The 27034-nt window shown below is 41.1% G+C and overlaps 1 protein-coding gene across 2 annotated transcripts in view; it reads right to left on the bottom strand.

The window, feature by feature from the left end:
• The window catches only part of ANO3 (anoctamin 3), a gene marked incomplete at both ends in the record, with an annotated part of 221817 nt that overhangs the window by 123924 nt on the left and 70859 nt on the right, over positions 1-27034 (bottom strand). Inside the window, one exon of one of the 2 annotated variants that reach the window (XM_084263700.1) lies at positions 23278-23323. The exons of the other annotated variant lie outside the window; for it this stretch is intronic. Coding sequence (XP_084119826.1) covers positions 23278-23323 — 46 coding nt within the window. Of the gene's footprint in view, positions 1-23277; positions 23324-27034 lie in introns of those variants that run through there. 2 annotated transcript variants of the gene reach the window in all.

The raw sequence follows: 27034 nt of genomic DNA, 5'->3' as shown, positions 1-27034 counted from the left end.
GATGACAGGTTGGCCATGAGCCAGCAGTGTGCCCTGGTGGCTAAGAGAGCCAATGGGATCCTGGGGTGGATCAGGAGGAGTATGACCAGCAGGTTGGAGGAGGGGATCCTCCCCCTCTACTCTACCCTGGTCAGGCCCAGTTCTGGGCTCCCTGGTGTAAAAAAGACATGGATCTCCTGGAGAGATTCCAGCAGAGGCTACGAAGATGATCAAGGGCCTGGAGCATCTCCCCTATGAGGAAAGGCTGAGTGAGCTGGGACTCTTCAGCGTTGAGAAAAGAAGACTAAGGGGGGGGACCTTATTAATGTTTATAATTCTCTTAAATATGGGATACAGGGGGAAATGGCCAGCCCCTTTTCAGTGGTCTGTGGGGACAGGACAAAGGGCAATGGCCGCAAGTTGGAGCACAGGAAGTTCCACACCAACATGTGGAAGAACTTTTTCACAGTGAAGGTGAAGGAGTCCTGGGACACGCTGCCCAGGGGTGTGTGGAGTCTTCTTCTCTGGAGATATTCAAATCTCATCTGGATGCCTCCCTGTGCGACCTGTCCTAGGGAGCTGCTTTGGCAGGGGGGTTGGACCCGATGATATCTCGAGGTCCCTTACAACCCCTACGATTCTGTGAATATATGATTCAAGAGGTATTCAATACTATGCCAATTATGTTCATTAACATCAAACTTCCCTATAAGAAAACAAGCACCCATGCAGAGCTTTGTCATTATGCAGTATAAAGTTGTAATTATTTCTAACCACAGCCAAATAATAGTTAGCAAATACCAAGATGACACTGATTAATTTAAAATTCAGTTCAATCAATTAGACCATCTGAAATACAAGACAGTGTATCCTGCCTAACAGAGGTTATTAATCTCACAACAATTTCTTAATTTACATTTGAAGCTTACAGCTTTTATTTCAGATTTATAAGCTTAGAAACTCATCTAACTTTTCTCATTATGCTAGCTAATAGAAGATGTTATTTCCACACTGTAAAACTTGCCTCTCTTTTGCTCTTAGAGCATTGCTTTAGTTATTAATACTATTATCTGTTCTATGTAATTAAATTTAGAGGAGTTCTATCCAACACAAAATCAAAGTCTAAGTTAAATCCATGGAAATCTCAGTTAAACCCATGGAAAGCTTTTCTATAGGTAATCATTGGCTTTTTAAAAATTACTACTAACTTTTTAGATCATAGAAACTATTTCTATATGTCTTAGTGCAAAAAAGGGAAAAATGCTTTATTTTTTAAGGAAGTGGAAGAAAGGTGAATAGTATGAACAGCTGACACTAGTGATACTGCAAAATTCACATTCTGAAATTAACCCTTTTTACTCAACAGAAAGATTCATAAGGCTACTTGAGTTTAGTTTTTCAATTTTTCATACTTCTGTTAAAGACAGACTTAGAATCATAGTGTCCTAGAATGGTTTGGGTTGGAAGGGAGCTTAAAGTTCATCAAGTTTCCAAACCCCTTGCCATGGGCAGGGACACCTCTCACTAGACCAGGCTGCTCAAGGTCCCATCCAACTTGGCCTTGAACACCCGCAGGGAGGGGCAGCCAGCACTTCCCTGGGAAATAAGGGAGATTTGTTAGAAAGAAGTGATATTTGCTTAATACAATACTCTCCTTGCAGTTCAGACCTCCAAGGAAGAATCATTCTGATCTTCGAGATTTTCCAAATTTATCAGCATTAGCATAATTCAACATGAAGACAACACAGTTTGGCTGAAGCCGAGTTCAAAAGAATGAAACCAGACTAAAACCTTATTCTAACCACCCAGCTCAGTGTGTGGACCTAGGAACCAAAATCGAAAATATGAAATGGCGTAGCAATGATGCTGACTTGGAAAACACTGGTTAAGCTGTCAAGGTACTGATACACAGTAGATAGATCAACCATATCAGGACTTCAGAAATAAAAATACTTCAATCCTTGAGATTTGCTAGCCTAAAGTTTGTTTGGTTTTGTTTGGGTTTATCTGCATATTGGTCCTCAGCTGTTATGGCCAGTAAAGAGCTTTACTGCTTATCTATATACTTGTAGTCATTGCAGCCAACATTCTCTCATCCTGACAGCTATCCCTAGTAAAGGGCCACACTGAGGAAGATATGATAAGACCAGTTTCAAACAGGACCCCAAACCATTTTTCTCACTGTCCACTCTTTTCTTCATCCAATCAGGGCAAACCATCACATCAAACTAACTACCAAAATCTGTCTTTCTCTCACAGCTTGATCAGACAATACAAATGGGTCCAAAATTTACTTGGCATTTCCTAGAGGTTATAACATATTTTTTAGTTAGATATATAAAGCATGATAATTATGAAATTAACATAAGTAGAAAAACCACATCCCAAGTGCCTCTTCTTCCTGTGCAATCTTTGTTTCCAGTCACAAATAATAGATAAGTGTAAAATAGAGAGAAGAGGAGGAACAGAACTTCTAAATAAATTGTCAGGGCTGATGATGCATTTGAAAGAAACATATCCCTAAACAGAGAAAAAGAGTGAAAATGCACAAAGGCTCTTTTCAAGTACACTTCAACAAAAAGCCTAATGATGTATTAATTCTTAAGACAGTACTGTTCAGCTGACAGCCATTTCTAAGCATCAGAATACCAAGCAACAACAAACTGTGATTTACAAAACCTGAATATTATTTTCTAATAATTTATATTTATAGATGCCTCCTTTTGCTTCATACGCTATGCAGAGCACTTCAAATGATCAAAAATAAGTGTCTTCTACTTAAGAAGGTAAAGATGCCTTCAATTATTTTTCATTCCTGGAAGTTTCAATGATGTGTAATGCCACAGTCCTGGCTAGGCTGACAAGAATGCAGCTATGGACCTTCCCGTCTTTCCTGTCCTCCCACTCACTGAAGCAGCAGCAGCTTGTCTTTTCAACAGCCTTAAACATCCCATTTTGATGAGTGAGAGACTATCCCAGTCAGGTTATTACAGAAGACACCAAGCCCATATCTTTCCAATGCAGGTCGCAGGGGAGATTTTCAGGGAGAGTAAGGCAAAAGGAAGACTAAGGAGAGATGGGTCTTTTCATAAGCTAGTGCATTCCCAAGGCTGCCTAAAGTACCACGTGGGAACATGCAACCCTCAGGCTGCACAGTGAAGTAAAAGAAGCTTAAAGATGACAGCTAATCTGCACACTCTGTTTCTGTATTAGGAGAAAGTTAAATGCCTTGGGAATTATCAAAGACTAAAGCTTCTTGGTTCGTATTATAAGCTTCTGCACCTAGAAAACTGCCACTCCCAGAGAGTAATGGCAGGGAAGAGCTTCCTTCTTAGTCTCATCAGAAGAAAAGAAATTTAGAATAGAATATTCAATAGAATCATTTAAGTTGGAAGGGACCTACATGGATCATCTAGTCCTGGATGCACTTCAGGGTTCAATGAAAGTTAAAGCATGTAATTAAGGGCATTCTGCAAATGCCTCAAACAGGGACAGGCTTGGGGCATTGGTCATCTCTTCAGGAAGCCTGTTCCAGTGTTTGGCCAACTTTTCTGTAAGGAAATGTGCTATCCTTCTGTTTTGACCTCAAAATTAAGATGGGCTTCCCTAAAGATCCAGTAAAGCTGTCTTCCAAAGAGAGCTCCAATCCTATTTCCACCATAAAAAGAAATCCCAAACTCCCCAAATGAACCAGTTACCGAATGGATCTTCAGCTCTGCCACTGAATTAATACCATGTAACTACATTTAACCAAATGCTTAGGTTCAATTTGAGATAAAATAATAATAATTAAAAAATAACCTTACACAGAACTTGCAGGGAAGGCAAAAGTTTAAAAGATTTTCTGCTGTAGTGATTCCAGCTGTCTGCCTCTCAATCTTCCAGCCTTCAATTTTCACATGTTCTTTACAGACACCAAGGGAAATACATTTTGCCAATAAAAACCTTTGCACGTTATCATTAGAAACACTTTATCACTGTCCTTGTTCTTCTGATTACATCCTTGCCGGACTAGTTACTGAAGCACAAATAAATACTGGTGACAGCGGAAATAAATATTACCTATTTTATTTTATCAGAAAAACCCAAAACTACAGGGAGGTGATTGTCCCTCTCTACCCTGACCTCATTAGGCCCCATCTGGAGTCCTGTGTCCAGATCTGGGGCCCACAATACAAGAAAGATGTTGAACTGTTGGAGAGGGGTCAGACGAGGCCACGAAGATGATCAGAGGGCTGGAGCACCTCCCCTATGGAGAGAGGCTGAGGGAGCTGGACTTGTTCAGCCTAGAGAAGAGAAGCCTGTGAGGGGACCTCCTTGCAGTCTTCCAGTACCTGAAGGGAGCAGAGAAACAGGAGATCCATCTGGATGGCTCCTTTCCTTCTGTTGTGTCAACCACACCACTCAGCTTGGTGTCATCTGCAAACTTCCTGAGGGTGCACTCAATTCCATCATCAATGTCATTGTTAAAGATGTTAAAGAGCACCGGTCCCAAGACAGACCCCTGGGGGATACTGCTTGTCACCAGCCTCCACCTGGACACAGACCCATTGACCACCACCCTTTGTCTACCTTCTGTCAACCAGTGTCTTATCCACTGGATGGTCCATCCATCAAATCCACATCTCTCCAATTTAGAGATAAGGATGTGGTGGGGGACTGTGTCACAGGCCTTGCACAAGTCCAAGTAGATGACATCGGTCACCTTCCCTTTATCTACCGATGCTGTCACTCCATCATAGAAGGTCACCAGATTGGTGAGGCACAACATTCCCTTGGTGAAGCCATGCTGGCTGTCCCGGATCACATGCTCTTCCCTCATGTGCTCCAACATGCCGTCCAGGAGGATCTGTTCCATGATCTTCCCAGGCACAGAGGTGAGGCTCACCAGCCTGTAGTTCCCTGGGTCTTCCTTGCTCCCTTTCTTATAAATGGGAGTGACGTGACCTTTTTTCTAGTCCACAGGCACCTTGCCCAACAGCCACGACTTTTCAGATACGATGGACATCTTGAACAGTGCTCAGTTTTGGGCCCTCCCTCAACATGCTGGAAATAGTCCTAAGATCATTAACCTGAAGCACATGGCACTAGAGCAACTGGTGAAACAATGCTTCACCAGAGAAGTCTAAGGGACACTTTAACTGCATATCCAGGCCACTACTTGCAGTTAACTCCACCACCTAGAAAGGGGAGTTACAGAGAGAAGAGAGACAGGTGCCCAGCAGAAAGACAAGAAGAACTACCGCAAAATCCAATGTGGAAAATTTCAAGTGTTTGCAAGGAAATAATTCATCCTAGTGAGAGTGGTGAAGCACAAGGAAGGAAAAGGCTGTGGAACAGGAGATCTTCCAAAACTGGATAGGGTTCTGAGCAACCTGACCTAGCTTTGAAGCTGGACTGCTTGGAGCAGAGTTTTAGACTAGATGCCTCCAGAGACACCTTCTGACCTAATTTCTCACAGTTTCAGAAGATTTTCATCACAGCAAGAGGAGGGGCCAAAAAAAATAAATGCAGAAAGAGTTAAATTAATAGAGCAAGTACAGCAGAATGAAAACAACAGGTATTTTTATATATATATTTAAAGCAGATTGATGAACATTTAAAAAAAGATAACAGAAGTGAAAAACTGCTAGTGAAGGAGAATCTCCCAACTTCTGCCAACTATGAGAGAAAGGAAATAAGGAAATAAAGATACAAAGGAATTGAGATGTTGCCTGAAAGGAACATACCTTTGCTAGTCAAACACTCAGCCAGTTCAAAGTGGCTGTTACTGGAAGTTACACTTACCAAAATACAAAGCTTTCTGTATTGAAGTTTAATACTGCAAGTCAACATGGCAGATGGTCCCACTGAAGTACATTTGACTTTCACAGTATTTATGCAAATTTACTTTATAGAGAGCATGCAGTTTTTACTGTATGGTAGTTCAGGTATAGTTCCTCATTTTAAATGTATAGTTTTTGTAAAACTAAAAGAAATGGAAATTCAAGACCTTTCTCTACAATCTTAGCTTTACCTGATCTTTTGATTAGTGCTGGAAGCTTTTAATTGAAAATGTGGATGCTCGTTTTGGAGAATCTGGCCACAGAAAAAGTTGCCTAAGTTCTGCAGTTACACATACAATACTCCAGCTGTCACTATCCTCAATGAAACAGCTTCCAAATAGAGATGGCAACTCTGTGCAAAATCCATATGCTTGCCAAGAGAGGCTATGCTCCATTTAGATTAGATATTAGGAAGAAATCCCGGCACAGGCTGCCCAGAGAAGTTGTGGCTGCCCCCTACCCGGTAGTGTTCCAGGCCAGGTTGGATGGGGCTTTGGGCAGCCTGGGCTGGTGGAGGTGTCCCTGTCCAGGGTAAGAGGGTGGGAAATAGATGGTCTTTGAGGTCCCTTCCAATCCAAACCATTCTGTGGTTCTGTGATTGGGAAGCTCGTGTATCCAGCAACACCCAGAATTAGTCATGGAAAGCTTGCAATAATACAGATGACTAGGTTTAGTAAGCAATTTAAAAAAACCAAAATAAACCAACCAAACAAAAAACCCAACCAAACCCCCAAACACAAAACTGGTTACTCAACAGTTATTGTGTAGTATAAAAAAATGTAACTTCATCTAATAGCTAATCAGTTTTTAGAGTAAAAGGTTTTTAGAATGACTACAGTACTTTTATACTTTACAATTTCAGCAAGTGTAAAATGAATTTTCACCAGAATCAGTGAGGAAAACCTTGCTTTTACAAATTAGATCATCACAAGAAGAATGAATGCATGGAATGCAAAGCAAAACAGCATGGAACAGAAAGCACATAACCACATTGATACATATGGTCTAGTAGAAACTGTGTTAAATAATCATCTAATAAACAGGATTTAAAAAAGAATTAAAATAGCAGCAACAACAACATGGAGTGTTGTCCTTCTCCTCTCTCGCCCTTCGCCTCCTGGAAACAGTGAATTTCAAATGAAGAAATTAGAAAAAATCAGGGGAAAATACTCCAATTAATCTAAGAAAGCCTAAACAGAAAGGCTAAAATCTCTAAACTTAAGCTTATTTTTCATAAGAGTATACATTTTGAGGGTATTCTTAATGAAATCTATGGAACTGGGCAAAGTCCCTGCTCGTTTGAATTTGACAGTCACTTGCTTCCTCATGGTGTATTAATGCCCCCATCATTATTGTAGGAGTGATGGTTTAAGAGGCTAGTATCTTTTCACTGATCACTGCTTCCTTTCTCTGAGGTATGGATGTACATACTGGACATATAAAATATAAATGTACATTTGGCAGCTTAACAAGCATGCTGTAAATGAACTATAATCTCAACCATTTAGAAATGGGCTGTTTCGAGGCCCCAGTGTGACTCAAAGATCCCCAGATGAGTGCAGAGGACAAAACGGTTTCACATATTCAGCAATGAGTGGCAGCTACCAAAGCTTTGACCTTCTTTGCAGATACTTACCCTCTCCCTCTTACCAGGAGTCTGGTAAGCATAAAGTAACAGATCTATCTCATACTCTTTTTCCTAATAGCACAGTTTTCCACAGTACTGGAAAGCTGAAAGGGAAACTGGAAAGCCTTTTGTCCTTCGCTAACTGGAAGCTAGGATGGAAGGAGAGGAAGGACATAGGATCTCTTACAAAAGAATAAGTTATATAAATATGTTGGTCACAAAGAATTACCTAATCAAAAAAAAAATATCAAAATCAGATATTTGCACATTAGGGAGGGAAATGTAGCAATGAAGTCTTGTGCTTGGTGGAGTAGTGGAACACACTCTGTGTTACTTCATCACTCCAAATATTTCCTGCTTCAGACATCAAGAGCAGTAACAGAATATACCCATTAACTTTCAGTTGGTTATTCTCTCTATTTCTACCTAGTGTTATCTCTTATTTTTCTCACCACCTGGGGGGTTACAAGATTAGATTACCTGACCACTCAGAGGAAAAAAGAGAAAAGAACTATTTTAAGCCTTCATTTTATAAGATACTTTCCTCACAGCATTTCCCAGCTTATCAGACACCAAGCGAGGTATCTTTGTAATCCTTCTGTAACTTTACTCCTGTTAGCTACCTAGTTATGAATTGTTAACACTACCAACAGAACCAGTCAGAAATACTCAAAACAGGACTTCTACAGCAGTAAATCCAAATTTTCATGGGGTCAGAATTTTCTTGAAATTTCATCATCAGTCACATTAACATAGCCTTCAAGCCAGCCTAATAAAATGTCAGTAAAAAGAGCATGAGTGGCAGTAGAAATAAGTGAATCAATTATCAAAACTAGAAAGAAAATTAAAAGCATGATAGGCTAGTTATTTCACCTCTGCATAGCACTTTGAGTTGATGGCTTAAAATTCATTTCTCCTGGGAGCCTCTGTGTGAACAAGGAAAGTGCTCAGAGTTAAAAGCTGGAGCATTTAAAAAGTGTTATTTCTTCTTAATATTTTTTCTATAATAGATTTTAAAAAGCCACAGCTTCAGAATTTAGGGAATTAGGGGGGGAGTTTGTTCCATTAATATAGTATTACTATAAAAACATAATCTTTTTTTCTTCCCCCTTAATTCATGGACAGGCATCACATGACTGTTTCTTCTATTACCTTTTTTACCTGATGATTTTGGTGTCTTTGAACTAATTGTTCCATGTGCTAAAAAAAATAAAAGACTCTGAGGAATATCGCCAGTGCTTTTTTTTTATGGTTGAATTTTGGAACTTTTGTGGCATACAGGAACACCCACCTTGAAGATAATAAATAACTGAACAAAAGGAAATAACCATACAAAAATTATTCACTGCTTAGAAGAAAAAAATATTCTATACTGCTCAGTGCATTATAATGAAGACTGTCCATTTTAATGAAGCACAGTCATCATATATTCACAATATGAATCACAGAATCACAAGGTTGAAAAGACCTTTGAAGATCATCAAGTCCAACCATTCCCATCCAACCTCATCTACCCTTTTTTTGAACACATCAAGGGGCGGGGACTCAACCCCCTCCCTGGGCAGCCGGTTCCAGGCCCTGACAACTCTTAGTGAAGAACTTTCTCCTAACATCTAATCTGACCCTGCCCTGGGGCAGCTTTGTGCCATTTCCCCTTGTCCTGCCACCTGTGTCCTGGCTGAAGAGACCATTGCCCACCTCTCTACAATCTCCCTTCAGGTAGTTGTAGGTGGTGATAAGGTCTCCCCTCAGCCTTCTCTTCTCCAGGCTAAACATCCCTAGCTGTCTCAGCCACTCATCATATGATTTGCCTTCCAGCCTCTTCCCCAGCCTGGTTGCAGTTCTCTACACTCGCTCGAGGACCTCAATGTCCTTCTTATAGTGAGGAGCCCAGAACTGGACGCAGCACTCGAGGTGCGGCCTCACCAATGCCGAGTACAGGGGCACAATCTCCTCCCCAGACCTACTGGCCACACTGTTTTTGATACAAGCCAAGATGCCATTGGCTTTCTTGGCCGTCCGGGCACACTGCTGGCTCATATTCAGCCAGCAGTCAACCAGTACCCCCAGGTCCTTCTCTGCCTGACAGCTCTCCAGCCAGTCTCCCCCAGGCCTGTAGCACTGAAATGCAGTAAGCGGATAGCCCAAACTAATTTTAATATTTATCTTTAAAAAGCATCCAGTTTCCAGATGTTTCTCTCTTTTCCCATATCTCTCTCATTTTCCTGGAAATTTACACAGTATTTTGTCAAGAACTTGTACCTAATGCAAATTTTACTGATAGTTGTTTCCACTAACCATCCATACCAAACATTGGTTCTTTTTCCTTATCTCACGTGGCTTTCAGAGAAGCCTAAGGTTATTCTCAAAAACATTTAAAACAACTGCAGAATTGGAGTAGTGACTGTTTACCTCAGACAGAATTTCGCACTGGTAAAAATGCTGTCCTAAGTTCAAACAAAAACAAACCTATTTTGAAGGTATTTGTGTGTCTCTTTATTCCAAGTTAACAGGAAAGAAGAGTGCTGAATAGTCTATTTCATCAATTTCTTGCCTGTTTGCCTTGCCTTTAATCCAGCTTCTCAAGAAATTTGGATTCCTTCTGTTTAGGTAAAAAAGTCTGACAGCAAATACCTATGGATGGCCATAGGTATGAAATTAACTATTTCCAAGAGATTACATATAAACTTCTTGTGGTTTTGCATGGCATGTTTCTGGTGGAGGAGGTGGGGGGGGCTGCAGAGGTGGCTTCCGCAGGAAGCAGCTAGAAGCTTCCCCTAGGCCCGACAGAGTAAATACCAGCCAGAGGGATTCCCCTGCAGCCCATGGAGGAGACCATGATGGATCCATGCTGGGGCAGCTGGAGAGGAGCTGAAGCCCCGTGGGAAGGGACTCACAGTACAGAAGTTCCTAGAGGACTGTCTCCCATAGGTGGGACCCCACGCTGAGCAGGGGAAGAGTATGAGGAATCCCTCCAGCTATAGAAAGTAAGTAACTCATAAAGAACTGACCAAAAGCCCTATTCCCCCACCCCTTGTGCCACCTGAGGGGTAGAAGGGAATCATGAATAAAGTTAAGTCCATGAAGAAGGAGAGGTGTGGGGGGGTGGGGGGTTGGTGTTTTAGTATCTGGTTTTCTCATGTGATTCTGGTTTCTGTGTAATAAATTAGATGGGTTTTTAATTCCCTGTTGAGTCTGATTTGTCTGTGACACTAATTGTGGGAAGATCTCTACCTGTCCTTGATTCCTCAATATATATTTTCTCTCCTGTTCAGCTGAAAATGGGAGTGATAGAGAGGTTTTGGTGGGCGTCCGAGCTCCAGCCAGGCTTAAACCATCACAGAATTACATCATGGCACTAGTAGGTAACACACAGCTTCCTGCTTTGCTTATATGTGACAACAAGAGAAACTGATTTGTGCTCAGATCCTCCAAGAGCTAGTGGCTATTAATAATAATAATACAGAAGCGATGCAAGATGTGAAGAGCAGGACAGGATAGAGACTTCACCTGAACAACGAACATACTTGCAAGAAATACAACAGCATCAGAAAACTCTAGGGAAGTTCCGTGTGAACTGAAGAGGAGCTTTAATAATTCACTTTGATTTGGAAATTAAGTCTAATACAAGGCAAAACAGTAAAAGAATGTTTGTTTTGGTAGATAATCACAACTACTGTTGGCTGCTAGGCACTACACTTCCCTTCAGTACAACCGGAATCCTAACACCTTAGAAACCAAATCCGTTACCCCTCAGATAACACACTCCAGAACCAGACCCAGTTTCAAGTGGTGACCAAGATGGAATGCAGGCCAGACTGACAAACACATCTGAAGGTTTGTCATTAGGATAGGAAGACTATTTTTCTTTCTGAAGAAAATCTTTTCACAAAAGTACAAGCACGTAGGAATGCAAGTTTCAGAATACTTTATTCCTCAGATAGAATACAAGTCAATCTCATGGTTACTTCTACATTTCCTACAATAGCAATATAAAACCAGTAGAAAGTTGGGAGATGCTCCTTTCCTACAATGAAAGTTGGGGTTGGTCCCTAACAACACATTGGATTTACTTCAGAGTGATATCCTAAAAAGCAATTACTTCATGTCTCAGCCATGGAAAAACCTCTGACAGGCCAGGAGATAAAGATCAGGGAACTTCTCTTTAACTGGGACCAAAATTTGAAGTATTGTTCTCACCTCATTAGCCTGTTCTCCCAATATAACTAACTTACATATGACAATAAGAAGCAGAACACATTTCATATTCAGAAACCCCGTAAAAGCAAATTAAATCAAAATCTCAGGTACATCCACTGAAACCTCATTTTTAACAGTGAGAGTACATAGGGCTTCTGTATGGACTACACCCATAAAATCTTTATGGCAAAGTTTTATTTATGCTCAAGTATACCCAAGATAATTACCAAATCAATCATCATGAAATACCTTTGAGTCCAACCACATTTCAGGAAGGACAGCAGTAATGATAAGTGCTTTCTTATGACAGGCTGTTTTTCCACTCCATTTTTCTATTTTATTTAGATGCTGCATTCCTAAAACAGCAATTTCAAAGTCCCACGTTTCTGAAAAGTGTGAATTATTAATAGCAACATGGTTAATCTCTTGCCCATTATTCATCCATCCCAACCAACTATTTGTGCTTCTGAAAATCTCCTCTTCCACGATACCCCATATGCCAAGGCACTACACAACAGCGAGAACAACACATTGGTGGTTGCTGAATAGACAGCAGCACCTGCTTATAATATTTTAATATATGCAAAGTGCAGCACAAAACATTGTATCTGAAAAATCCTTGGGTTTTCATATTAGACATAGGTTTAGTAGTGACTGTAAAGTGCCAATCTTAAAGCATGATGATTTGGTTCCTCCCCTAACAAGTCTTACACAGCCTCTTCCCACATCCTATGATGTCTCCCATACCCCTAGGCATCAATTCCTCAGCCTGTCACGTGCTTCAGAGAGCTGCTGTCAGGTCCCATGGCTTTCATATCTTCTTTGGTTTGCAATTGCTTCAATGATGTACACACACTATTGACCAATTATGCTCAGGAGGTGAGATGACTTACAATGAAGCTTGGAGCTTGCTTAAGTCAGAATTCTGGTCTAACTCCAGTTGCCGTAACAACATGGTAATAAATGCTTCTATAAAGGAGCAAACCAAGAACAGCTATTCAGATCTAAATTAATAATTTTAAGAAATAATTTATTTTTCTGATGAACAGACTTGGTTAAAAAAAGTTTCAGATATTTAGGGTCCACTTCTTAAAGTATCGGTATACGCTGAATTCCAACACCACACCAACAGCATCAGGTGCGTAACTCCTAACAATTACTGCACTGATAGGGTTCCAAGTGCTACTACTGCCAGAGTACTTGCCTGTGTCTTTGAAAATCTTTCAAAACTCTGACTGCACATGATTCAAAGCCCATCAGGTTTAACAGTGTTTGGTGTCATTTCAGCTGAACAGCTTTGAAATGACAGCCTTCCTCTGCACAGGATCAGCCTTCATAGATGTACAAGTGCTTAATGAATGCTTAGTGTATATATAGATCAAAAGTAAATTTTGAAAATAAATAAAAATAATAATATGTATCTCTCATATCAGTGATTAAATGTATCAACAAAATGGAAGTTTCCAGTTCAAGAGGAATTTACGCTCCCTAGGCCTTTCAACTATTCAAAATCCATCAATACATTTTACCACAATTCAATTCTGGGTATGACGCCAATACAAATCAGAAGCACTTTATGTGAGAGGAAATGGTAATGTGTACCTTACATTTTTTCCCCTCAGATGAAAGATCCAGCCGCTGCAGAACATTCAGATGTACAGAATTTGCCTTCAGGGTGGGACCTGTTTCCTTCAGATGTGTTTGGCTCTTTGCACACTTACATGCGCTATTTCTCACACGCTGGCAGCATCACCTTCTTTGAAACGTGAATACCATCTGTCTCTAAGCTGTTTTGTCCCCTTTTCTTTCAGCAAATGACTTTGAAATCAATACTCCATGCTGAAGGCAGCCCTGCTGACATGGCTTTATGTGAAGAGGTGTGACGGTATGCTTCCCCTGTTGGCCCCATGTTTTCCTGTTTATCCTGTTTACATGGATTGATTGATAACCATTGGTGCTGATTGTGATTCCTGCATCCATCTCACAGTTCAGGAAGACAGATAACAACACAATAGCCAAGGGTTATCCATGCTAATGTGTCCATCAAACTGGTCAGTGTCCACTGGCATATACGGGTGGTATGTAAATATGACTATGAGCCAATCATTCTATCAATAGTGAGCAGTCCAAGAGCCCTTTGAGCTCTCCTGAGACGACAGCTGGCTGCACGTCAGGATCTCCCCTTGAAAGGGACGCCTGTCAAGGTTACTCCTCGAGGTCGAGAGAATCCTTGCCGCAACAGATCCGCAACAGATCCTCAGTAAGTGAGTTGAGAATAAGTGCACTAACATTTCTGATCTTAGCTAAGAAATAGAAAGGATTGATTGTATATATAATCCTTTAGACATAAACCACTTACCAAGTCTGGGACTAAGACTGAATCCAGCTGCACCTAGGCTCCTCTCTGAGCAGGAGTTTAGAAAGCAAGGGGATTCTTTCTGAACCTCGTGACTCAACGGGAGGGTCTCCCTGATAGATTCATCTGACCCTTTTCTCTATGCACTAGCTAATCGAGAGTACCTTACCATAGAATCTTAATTATTGTCATGTTTATTACCAAACACCGTTACACCCTTTTGTTTATATCAATAAACATACTATTGCGTCTCTCTTAAGAGTGAAGTGCATCCCTCTGATCTATCCCACCTGCGACAAGAGGGTTCTGTTGAGTTATTTGCAAACCCCAGTGTACAGCTCTACCTCAGCATAACCAGCTCAGGAGCACTGCTTACACAAAGACAACTGTTCAATATGCTCAATCTGCTTTTACTACCTGGTATTTTATCTGTCTACCCACCTACAATTTCTGTGTCTCTGCAACATCTGTAGTCAGCATGGATTCATCAAAGGCAGATCGTGCTCGACCAATCTCATAGCCTTCTATGATCCATCACTGGCTGGGTAGATGGAGGGAGAGCAGTGGATGTCATCTACCTTGACTTCAGCAAGGCTTTCGATACTGTCTCCCATGGCATACTGATAGCAAAGCTGAGAGAGCTGAGTGAGGTGGGTTGAGAATTGGCGGTCAGAGCAAGCACAGAGGGTGATGATGAGTGGAGCAGAATCTGACTGGAGACCTGTGACTAGCAGTGTTCCCCAGGGCTCAGTGTTGGGTCCAGTCCTGTTTAATATCTTCACTGACAACCTTGATGAGGGAATAGTGTCCACCCTCAGCAAGTAGACCAATGATACAAAGCTGGGAGGAGTGGCTGACATGCAGGAACACTGCGTTGCCATTCAGCGAGACCTGGACAGGCTGGACAGCTGGGCAGGGAGAAACCAGATGAGGTTCAACAAAAGCAAGTCTAGAGTCTTGCACCTGGGAAGGAATAACCGTTCGTATCAGTACAGGCTGGGGGATGACCTGCTGGAGAAGAGCTCTGTGGAAAAGGACCTGGGGGTCCTGGTAGATGACAGGTTGGCTATGAGCCAGTAGTGTGCCCTGGTGGCTAAGAGCGCCAATGGGATCCTGGGGTGGATCAGGAGGAGTATGACCAGCAAGTGAAAGGAGGTGATCCTCCCCCTCTACTCTACCCTGGTCAGGCCCCATCTGGAGTATTGTGTCCAGTTCTGGGCTCCTTGGTTTAAAAAGGGTAGGGATCTCCTGGAGAGAGTCCAGAGAAGGGCTACAAAGATGGCCTGGAACATCTCCCCTATGAGGAAAGGCTGAGTGAGCTGAGGCTGTTCAGCCTAGAGAAAAGAAGACTAACGGGGGACCTTATTAATGTTTATAATTCTCTTAAATATGGGATGCAGGGGGAAATGGCCAGCCCCTTTTCAGTGCTCTGTGGAGACAGGGCAAGGGGCAATGGCTGCAAATTGGAGCATACAAAGTTCCGCACCAACACGCGGAAGAACTTTTTCATAGTGAGGGCGACAGAGCCCTAGAATAGGCTGCCCAGGGAGGTGGTGGAGTCTCCATCTCTGGAGATATTCAAGACCCGTCTGGATGCCTATCTGTGCAATATGAGCTAGGGAGCCTGCTTTGGCAGGGGGTTTGGACCCAATGATATCTCGAGGTCCCTTCCAACCCCTATGATTCTATGATCAATACCCATTTTTCCATATTTTTTTTTTGTCCTTTAAATATTCCTCCCTGTCATCTCTCTGCTCATTCATAAATTTTGGAAATTCTTAGGATTGTGTGCTTCTCCTAGCAGTTTCACTGTTTGATCCTCTCTGCTCTTCTGTTGCCATTTTTGCATACTATTAAGTTACTTTTAGAACAGCCCCACAGAAAAGGAAGCTAAAGAACTGCTGCAAAATAGCCAGAAGATAAAAACGGACTTTTTTTTTTTAAATTCCTCCTCCTAAAAATTTGGTTAACATTCCAGGAAAATTAATTCATTCAAAGTACTAAATCCTCCAATTTAATGAAGCAGAAAGATAACAGGATGCAAATACTATATAGAAAAGACCTTCTGGCTTAGAAAGGCATACTACTGGTGAAGTTACTAAACTAACAAATGGTAAGGAGTAAGGCATTTTTTGAGCAAGAGTAATTCTACTGAATCAGAAAAGCGATGAACAGAGTATGACATTTTTAACATTCTCTAGCTCCAAAGCCTGCCATCATCACAACAGCTATCTGGAGCATACATGACTAGTGACAGCTCTTCACTAACTGCCATGTACTTATGAATTTTTCAATGCAGATTGGAGAGCTCTGGTTTCCTTTGTTTGTGTATTCTTCTGAGGTACCATTGCTAAAGAGAAATCTACTAAGAATCACAGCCAAGAAGCAAGGAAATCCATGTATCTTCTTGTCCTATGTTGTTACTAAAGAAACTAAAAAAAACCATATGAACAGTGGCAATCTGTTGTTCAAGAGGGATTTCTGCAAATACTCTTCACACAGGATGCTCTTCAAATGACACTTTCTTTTCCTGAGCTGCAGAGATGGAATCTAATTCAGCATGCTTTCATGATTTCTTTTTTTTTGGCTCAAGAGACCCTAACTTTAAGCAGATCAAACAATTACATCATAAATGTTACTATTTTCCTTGTATTTGTATATTGGAGATGACCCAAAAGGATAACTAAGATACCAGTTTCTTCAAATCCCCATTTAAAATAGTCAAATGGATTGCAAATTAAACTGTGACCTCACCAGTCAGACAAATGAACAATTCCTCACTTAAGTAATTGCACTGGCTTCAAGCCCTCACAAGCCAGATGATAACCCAAATTGAGGCAGACTCAGAATCTCATTCTGAGAAAACAGTGATGAATTTTCATTCATTGAGACTCAGAGTTGTTAAAACATATTGCTGTAAAGTGTAGCTTGGTTTTGAGTTACACTTGTCTCTGATAAATAATCCACTGTAATATATGCTTTAGGATACATAGAACAGAACTAATTCTAAAACAAGCTTGGTAAACGGAATTTAAGATTTGTAACCTCGGTAACCTCATGTATGATGCCTTCTAAAAGCCTCACTGTGTGTCCACAGACACCGTCTTCAGCTTTGACAGGCCCAAGCAGAAAACAAGAGATCTTCATCGTCCTCACTCAGCAAGCCTATGAATTTAGCATATTAATTTCTGCTATTACAGTGTGTCTAAAATAAAAATAGCTATTTTTTTTAGTCACTTTTTTTGGGGGTGGGGGGGAGGGTGGGGCATCATTACATCTCCAGTTACCATCTAGCTAGCTGCATTGCTTGGAACACAGGACTCCTGGTCCTCATAGTTCAGATAATGTTTCTGTTTCTCATGGTTGTTGGAGCTATGAAACACCCTTAATCATAAAATATATTGACTACTGCTAATTTTTTTGCAAAACTTTTTAACAAGATCTGGCCTATTTAAACTACTATTATAAATATTCAACAGGATTTATACTGAGTTGTTTCATTTATCTGTCTCATTTAGCAGATCTCAAAACTGATAAAAAGCAGAATAAACCAACCAGAATAAGAAGGCAGAACTGGTAATACTCAATGAAATATAAATGGTAAAACAAGAGTCCTAAAGAAAAGCATTGGCGGGGGTTGCCTGTTCCTTACTGAGGAAGTTTTTAAAAGCTTCGGAATAGGTACAAGGTTTTTTCCACAGATAAGACTATATCAAGCTCTACTTAAAACAGAACATAGAAAGCTAATGCCCAGACATCTTACCATAGCATCATCAGCTCTACCAGTTATGCAACACACCAAAAACTTCTGCTTTTCTTAGCTTTCTCATTTGAAATATTCATTCAGTGGGAAAAAGAACCCAACCCAAAACAATACTTGTTTCTATAGCACTCATGCACCTGCATAATGTAAGGTTTAATATGTTATATTTAATGATTATTTTCAAAGAAGCTGTTTATTTTATTGCAGTTACAACCCACAACAGTATAATCTGGAATAAAAACATGTATTATGGACCCTTCTGAGGTGACTGACTCAGAACGACTGCACGACTGATCTTCAGTCGTGCAGCTTTTCCAGGCAACAAAACTAAGAGCTGATATAGCCTCATTCAAAATTGTCTCTTGCTTTTCAGTGCCCTAAAAGAGCATTACAAATGGCACTGTTCAAATATGGTATCATTTTAAGGAAGTGTATTAATAGCTGCATTGCTCTCAGCTTTCAGAGTCAAGATGAGGAGAGCTTCGAAATTTTCTGTATGTGTTAGTGCTCCTTGGAATGCTAATGAAAGAGCTTAGCTCTAAAAATTCCTTTCCTTACGCTGACATGGAAGCCTGGCCTTTCTGCTCTGGAGAGCAACAGTGAAGAGTTACAATCTCTCATAAATTTTTTGCGTGACAGAACCACATCTTCTAGTAATTTCAACAGTCTCTTTAGATTATTAAGCTTACCAGATCCACTGGTGCAACTGAAGTATCAAGCACCCTTGGAGAATTCTCCACGAGAATCTTAATTACAACTTTCTGAATACTGAAAACTCTGGAGCAATATAGAAAATGTGATATTTACGAAGCCTTGTTTAAATTCACAGGTTAAATACAAATGAAACTCACAAGTTGTTTCATAAAGAATGCAGGTCATTCAGATCTTGAAATCAGTACAAACTACAATAACAAAAAAGACTGTAGTCCACAACAGGAGTGGTCCTCCAAGCAGCGCAAGGCAGTTTAAGACCAGTTAATGAAGTGGCCCCATGAAGGGAGGAGGACTGTAGCTTTGCAGATATTCTCAACCCAACTCTGAATCCCATGCTAGAACTTCAGATGGCTGATACATCAAGTGAAACAAAACATTTGGCACTTACCAGAAGCTGAGATCTAGAGAATAGGTCTTTTATGGAGATACTTGACTTGTTCAGAAGTCATGCAGTTTTAGGGTAAATCCCTTGAGAAGCTGAATCAGCAATCTCATCACAGACCTAATGTGTTATCAAACTGCCCCATTACATGTGTTGAACAGGAAGCACAAGAAGAACTCCAAGTTAGCCATTGGATTTTAATCGGCAGTCCATGTTCCTAAATCTCATGCACCATGCTAAAAGCAGCTCAATTTTAAAGCATGAACAGTGTTTCTTTTTCCCAGCCTTGGACTCTTTCATTAAGAAGCTTTGATGGGGAATTAAAAAAAATAGCAATAGTCAATAAGAGCACCCAGCAGAGCATGCAGAAAATTGCAGTCCGAGTAGCAGGACTAAAGTCCTAGTTACCTGCACTCGAAACTCAGATTTTACCTTCTGTCAGACCAGAAACCTTCAAACCCACTCACCATCAAGTGTCTGTTAAAAGAAAAGCCTCTTACAAATTAGGTTACTTTTCCTTCCAAAGGATTTTTTTTTTCAACAGAGCTCCCTAACAAAACAAGCAATTGCTTTGCACCAGTCCTGTACCCATTACAGGACTGGTAAATAAATTATATTTTATGCCCTGTTATTTAGTTGTGATTGAGATCAAATACCAAATCCTAATGAGCTATCTTTCCCTGGAATTATTAAGATAGAAATCTTCTCGGGAGATGATTTTGCTCTCAGTGACATTAACTTCTTTTTATTTCTCCTTCCTGAATAACTCTTCATTACTTATCAGTTTTAAATATGTCCAAGAATGGAGATCTTTATTTTCTAAAGGAAGGTTGGGACAAAAGTAGTAAATAAGAAACAATTTTTCCTTTTCTTCTGACATAATTCTTCAGAGGCCATAGGCTGCATAACATTTTTAAGAGTTAAGAAGTTTTAAGTTCTATATTTAATAATACAATTTTTATCTTTGAGAATATTACTCAGCAAAGTAATTTCAGAAAAAGCAGTTTCTGTTACAGCAGCAGTTAAAAAGAGCCATAAAATACTATACAGATGGCTAAACAGATCTGTGCAGAGACACAGATTAGCCTACCTCTAAGACACTGCTCTTTTTGATACGCGTACCTTCGGATACAAGTGGAAGAACAAAAGTTGTGGGGGTGAAGAAGAATGAGATTCTTTTTTTTTTTTCCTCCAAAGCACTCTGCATCTTTTTATAACACCACATTGAGCTCTGCTGCAGCTTTTGAAACTGAGGGTTTCACTCTGCATACACAAAATGAACAAAGAGCAAGACAAAACCATGACTGCACACTATAATGGCAGCTTCCTACTGTGAACACCTCCTCACTCTGTCAAGAAGGGAAAATGAAAGAAAAAACAAAACACCACCACTAAATCTAACCAGAGACAAGTCCTTGGGATATAAAAGCTTTCCCCTCCCCCCTTTTCTCCTCCTTGTTGAAAATTCCTAGACACTGAAGAGACTGGAGAACCTGGTCCTATTCCTTTAAGCCTTGTAAAGACAGTTTAGGTACCAAAACCACTCCTTGTCTTCTCAGCTAGAACAAAGCGCTTGGCCTACATAAGGAAACAAAGTTCTTATTCTACCTCCCATCTTAAAAGTTGCCTCTCTTCAGCAATGAGTTTGAACGTTACATTACCTGTCAATAGGAACAGGTTCTGTTTCTAAATACATTAAAACTAATTTCCATTTGTTTTCAGGAACTATTACCTGATTTATGTCTTTCCTGTATGATTTAGAATCCACATAAAAATAATTCCCTTCCAATCCCCCCAAAGAAATGAAGCTTGGTCTTAATGCAAGTGAAGCATACAAGGCACAGCTGTGATGGGCAGTTGGCCATTTCATAAGGATTACCACTGATTCTGTAAAAAAAAAAAAAAAGGAATTTAGGGCACACTTTTGTTAGCAGCTAGAAAATAAACTGCATTTAGCCAGAATCTCAGTTACAGTAAGATAGAAATGACATAAACTGAAATCTTAAAGAAGGAGAACACAAAATTCCAACAATCTACACAAAATGACACAATGCTCACTGCTGCTAAGACATCAGTGCCTGTGAATTTGAGCACATCAGATACTCAGCTTCTTTTAAATACCTCACGATTAGATGACGAGTTCTTGATTATGATTTATTGTTGATTAGTTTCTCTGTAGCCTTTTGCCCAAGATTTAATGCCATTCTCCCCCATCCTCCAAAGATGTAGGTTGAGAAAACACCCAGAGACCGAACTCATTCAGGTGTATTTAACACACATCACACTCTATACGAGACGTTCAGGAAGCGATATGCATACCAGTCAATGCTGTACAGGCTCCAGAACAGCATCCTCTCTTTCCCAAAGCCTTACGACTGGCACCTCAATCAGGATTTCTTCAGGAATAAAGAGGAGAGGACAACAATCTACTTCTCAATAAGTAACTGACAAAATCCACTAGGTTACTACAAAGTTTTATGACTACCACATACAAATAATTTCATACATCACATAGTGTAGCTTGGTTTCAAACAACTAAATTTCACACCTGAACTTGAACATAATTAAGTTAGGTTTTGGTTGGTTTAGGTTTGGGGTTTTTTTTTATATTATCACAGAACTTTTGAATCACTCCTGAAGGGCCTTGAGAAGTACTCTGGAACTTGCTAATCATTGCTTTCTTATGAATAACTAAAGATTAACATTGCCAGTCCAACTCACATAGCACTTTTATAAACATACCTATGACAGTTTGAAAAAATGATTTTTTTTTTTATACTGCCTATCTTTGAACCTCACTAAACTACACATTTTACAGTTTGAAATAGCACCTCTGATTACTGCACACAACCGCAAGAGCAAAGCCTCTACAGCAAGGAACTAAATTTATTATGGAATTACCAGAACAGAATAAGTGCTTTGAATTATTTATTTGCCACTAACCATTAAAAGAGAAGAACCTGAATGAGGCAAAATCCAATAAGTGAACTCATGATTTATGTATGAAATAAACCATATTAAATCATAATTTATGGCATATTGCACTCTAAGAAAAAAATAAAGTTTGTTAACAACCAAATAGGACAAGTGCAAAGGGATACTTGCAATGAAAGAAATCTTGGTTTCATCTTATCTGTCAACAGAATTAGAAATAAAAAAAAAAAATAGAAAAAATACCAGTACCGGGATCAAGAATAAAATAAACAAAGTTCATTGTGGAAATTACAGAATCACAGAATCAAGAATCACAGAGGTTGGAAGGGACCTGGAGAGATCATTGAGTCCAACCCCCCTGCCAAAGCAGGCTCCCTAGCTCATATTGCACACATAGGTGTCCAGATGGGTCTGGAATTTCTCCAGAGATGTAGACTCCACACTCCCCTAGGCAGCCTGTCCCAGGGCTCCCTCACCCTCATTGTGAAAAAGTTCTTCCACATGTTGGTGTGGAACTTCCTGTGCTCCAACTTGCAGCCATTGCCCCTTGTCCTGTCCCCACAGACCACTGAAAAGGGGCTGGCCATTTTCCCCCTGTGTCCAGATATTTATAAACATTAATAAGATTCCCCCTTAGTCTTCTTTTCTCAAGGCTGAGCAGCCCCAGCTGACTCAGTCTTTCCTTGTATGGGAGATGCTCCAGGCCCTTACTCACCTTCGTAGCCTCTGCTGGGCTCTCTCCAGGAGATCCGTGTCTTTTTTTTTAATTACCTTTCTTCTATCACAAGCACAGTAAGGGTTTTATAGTTACTGTAAACATAACTGGAAATTTACCTTTGCATGTATTGACAAGCAAGAGCTTTTGGTTTGCAATGGCAAACCCCAAGCAGCCAGGCGGGAGCCAAGGCAGCATTCACACTTGCCATGCCAGAGCCACCCTCGCAGCTACAGCTATTATTCCTTCTGAAGGTGTGTCTTGGCTGAAAAGACTCTTACAGCCAGACACTGCCAGAAACAACAGCAGCGAACTCCAGACGGTGAACTACCTGTCCGCATCTGTAAAGTCACCCGCACAACAGCTGGAACCAACAAGCCAGCACCGCTTCTCGGGAAGAAAAACTTTCCCGCGGCGGGCAGTGGCCGTGCCTGGGTCGGGTCTGGCAGGGGTCCCGCCAGCCGCTGGGGCCCGGCTTGTCCCGCCGAGCGTCCTCCTCGGGGGCTGCAGCCTCATTACTCGAAAAAACAGTACCACATCCGAAGGCATCAACACCCGCTGGGAGCGCAGCCCAGACTGATGCGGATGCGGAGACCCGCAGACACGTGTGTAGGCATGCACACGCGATGCATCTGGCACCCCCCGGGGCGTTACTTGCGCGGGGATCCGCACCCGCTGCAGCGGGCTTGCGTACGCGGGTCCCTCTCGGGCACCTGCACGGCGGGTAGCAGCGCCGAGGCTACCCCGGTGGCTGTCGCAGGGAGAGGAGGGTTTCTACTGACCTTTCTGCTGCCTAAAGGACTGGATGGAGCCCGAATGGTGAACCATCTTGGCGGACGGCAGCCTGCCAGCGCGCCAGTTGCAGGGCGGCGGCAGTGGCGGCGGGGGGCGGGAACCCAGCGGCGAGGCCTGGCCCGCCCCGGCCCAGCTCGACCCGCCCCGGCCCGCAGCCCCCGGCGCCGCCGTTGCTCTAGTAACGGAAGGCCCGCCGCGCAGCGGAGGCCGAGGGAATGACGCCGACAGCAGCCTGGCAGGGAGAGGCGGCAACGGGGTGGCGAAGGGCGGGCTCGGAGCCCGAGGTTTCCCCCACCCCCTCGGTGAAGGGGAACTCAGTCAGCTCCGCTCATCCTCGTTGCTTTCGCAGAGCGCGCACCGGCAGTGGGTGCGAAAATCTGCACGGGCTCCCCTGAGAGGGACTGCGGCACCGGCGTCCCCCAAAATCCGTCATCGGACTGGTTTGGTTATCCCCGATGCCTCCCTCTACGCTTGTCTCTCTTAAAAAAAGACATCAGGTGCTATTGGCGAGCTAGAGCCAATCCAGGGGTAAATTGCATACCCCTTACAGAGGCGTTTTGTTAAGTTTGTATTTCAGCCCCTCCGTCCCCGTTCTCACACAACAAACCTGCATCAGTGACACCGGTTGCTTTTTTTCCATCAAGGTTATAAAACTTACAGTCTTAATCTTACTGGAGACAGCTTTTTAGAGATGCTTAAACGTCCATTCAAGGCCTGATGTGGCACGTATGCCAACAGGCTCACTCCATGTGATAAAAGATTCAAATTTATAAGGCTTTCATTTTTTTTTCCACTTCCACTATTCCCTCTGAATTATGGGTAAGCTTCACAATGGCATCATTCAGCTCCTGTAGAATGCTCTAGTTTCAAGTTTTCTACCACAGTGATCTCTTTTTTCTATCCTCCTAAATTCAGTCAGTCCAATATTCCAGCCTGTGACTAGCAGTACCTATCTTTAGGTATACATGTTATTTACTTGACAGAAGTTAATTAAATCACCTATTGTAACCTATGCTGCCAGTGGCAAAATATGTATCATTCCTCCAAAGACCATGGGATAGAAGTTGTACTAGAGCTTTCCTCTGGCAGTAAAGTAAAAAGCTAGAACTTTCCCCTAGCTGTCTGGGGATTGTACTATACCATCTGCTGAAAAATCTACATGATTGCCACCCCTTACTACAGACCAGTCAGTACTACAGAGCTGTACTACTTTGTATGAATTTAGTTAAACCACCACAATAGATATATCCTTTAGTATGAGCATGTTTTCCACCATAAAAACATACTGAACAGACATATATAATTCAATGAATCCAATACAAGGGCTCTTAGAGGTAGATAAATAAAATAAAAATTCTATCCTTGCCAGTGAGGTATTCTCCAGCACATTTTTCTAGAGTATATCAGAGATTGCTCTTACGTGAGACACAGCTGACACATGCAACTGTTATCATAGGGGGAAAAAAACCCTTACTTACGTCCTTAGGATAGCTAACCAAATTTTGTTTTTGTTTGGAACACTTGCAGGAGGTTTGTTGTCAGTTAGTTTGGGAAAAGATGCAGAAGCTAAGGTGTTGTGAAGACATTATCCTACGCATTCATCAGTCTCCAGTGGCTTTCTGCACACTGAAGGTAACAGATGAGGCATTCCTCTGCATCCCTGCAGTTTCAGGAAAGCTGCTGGCAATAGCTCACTCCTGGTGAGAGACAAGAGTATAGATGTTGCACAGCAGCATAAGGCAAGTGGAAACCAGCCAGACTGGCTCTTGTTGATCAACAAATGCTGGAAAAACAAGAGAGAGCCAAAAAACAGGTAGAATCAAGTGCTTGTTGTTTACTCTCAGGCTTTAATGAGATGCTAGAACGCATAAGTAGGGATTAAAACGGAAATCTATACTGAGCAACTGCAAGTCAGCAGAGGAAAAAAGCATAATACAAACTATAAATTTAACAATCCTATGTACTCTGCAAACAGCAAATGCAGTTCCTTCACTGTAGTGACCTAAACCTTTGTGAGGTTCTAGACCAGAGCTTTTTCTCTGGGGGACCTTGGCTGATACTCTTCTTTGAGTCGCAGGTGAAGTAGAAGAGCAACGGGCATTCTGTTCCCTTTCGTACCAGAGGTAAACAAAGGAGAACAGTTACCTGCTGTTACAATAATCAGCAAAATGCAGAGAGGAAGAAAAGGTGCTGATAAGTAAAATTACAGCCTAAAGAGATTATATTGCACACTCTTGGAAAGGAGCCCAGTTGCATAGTACGCAAGGTCTTCTCTGAATTCGGGTCCACAGTCCTCCATAGAGAGTTACAGAACTCCTGAATTCAAACAGATTTATCTAATGTACAGAGCAATGGAGAGAGAAAGCCAGGCTAAAGTACTGCTCAGAAATCCAGCAGAAGAAGAGAAATGAGTTATTTTTCTACTTATTTCTTAATAATAAATCTATTTTTAGTAGTAGATAACACATACACATAAGACTACAGATACAACAACTGGGTGTAAGGTCTACAAAGAGAAGAAAAAAGTATCTCTACGAAGGTCTTTTAAATTAAATCCTTCATGCTGCCAACTAACTAAGCTTAATAATATTAAAATCGATAATATCCAAAAAGATAATTCTTACATGAATAAGGAGAGATTACTAGTATTTTTAGAGTACAGACAACAGAACAAGTACAAATTAATAGCTAAGGTATGCAGGAAATACATCCTTAAGTTTCTTATGCACAAGTTACATTGGTACTGAAGCTTAATGAAATAAAAAACTATCCTCACACTCACTGTTTAATAATCTATATTTTGAAATCATTAGTTATATTAAGCTAAGCCTCACATTATCCCTCTGTAACATTTTATAAACCTTTTCTAAAATAGATCAAACCCCTGGATTTAGTGAAAAGGTCAGGATTAAATGTAACTAGACTTAAACCTTCTATCAAGTGAAGAGAACAAAAATCGTGAGGCAAAATCTTAAGGTTGATGTACCAGCAACATCTGATTGAGTTTTTGCTCAGGTTTGAGGTAATCAATTTTGACATCAAGATGAACTCAGTGTTATAGATAGATATTGCATTTTCATGAGATGGAGTCCTTGTCAGGAGAGATTAGAAGTTAAGATTAGCTATTTTGGTCTAACTTCATAATAACATGTAGCTCTACGCATACTTGTATTACTTGAGATCTGTAAAACTTTTCCCTGATAAGACCAAGGAGGACTGGGTTTCAAGATTTACTATCTATCAGGAAGTTTTTTGCTAGTAAAACAGGCTATGAGAGTGATATGTTGTAAGTCAAATTCTGTACTTCTATAGTGATTTTCAAAACATCACATGAAATAGAAATTAAATCAAAACCTAATTAGCCTATGGTAAGTGGCATATACTAGTTATTTCCTTAAGATATATAGCCATCTCAAAAGCTAATTATAGCCAGGTGTTAGATGTTGCTCAGAAAGAAAACTGAACATCCTAGAAAAGAGTGCAAAATTCAGCAGCTGCAGAAACCCATCCATCAACCCAGGCTGAGCAGCAGCTCTGATGGAAAGGACCTGAAGGTTATGGGAAACACCAGCCTGAACACCAGACAGCTGTGCACTCCCATCACAAATAAGGCTAACCTTAGGAGAAACGTAGCCAGCAGATGAAAAGGGTTATTAATCCTCTTGGCATCACTGTAGCTGCACCTGCAATTTTGTGTCTTGCTTTCCCATTTCACATCCTTCATTTCAGGAAAGGTGTTGGAAA

This window comes from Gallinula chloropus, assembly GCF_964237585.1.
Source record: "Gallinula chloropus genome assembly, chromosome: 4".
Lineage (NCBI taxonomy): Eukaryota > Metazoa > Chordata > Aves > Gruiformes > Rallidae > Gallinula > Gallinula chloropus.
Note: the sequence above shows the minus strand (reverse complement) of the source record. Positions and strands in the feature narration are given on the sequence as shown.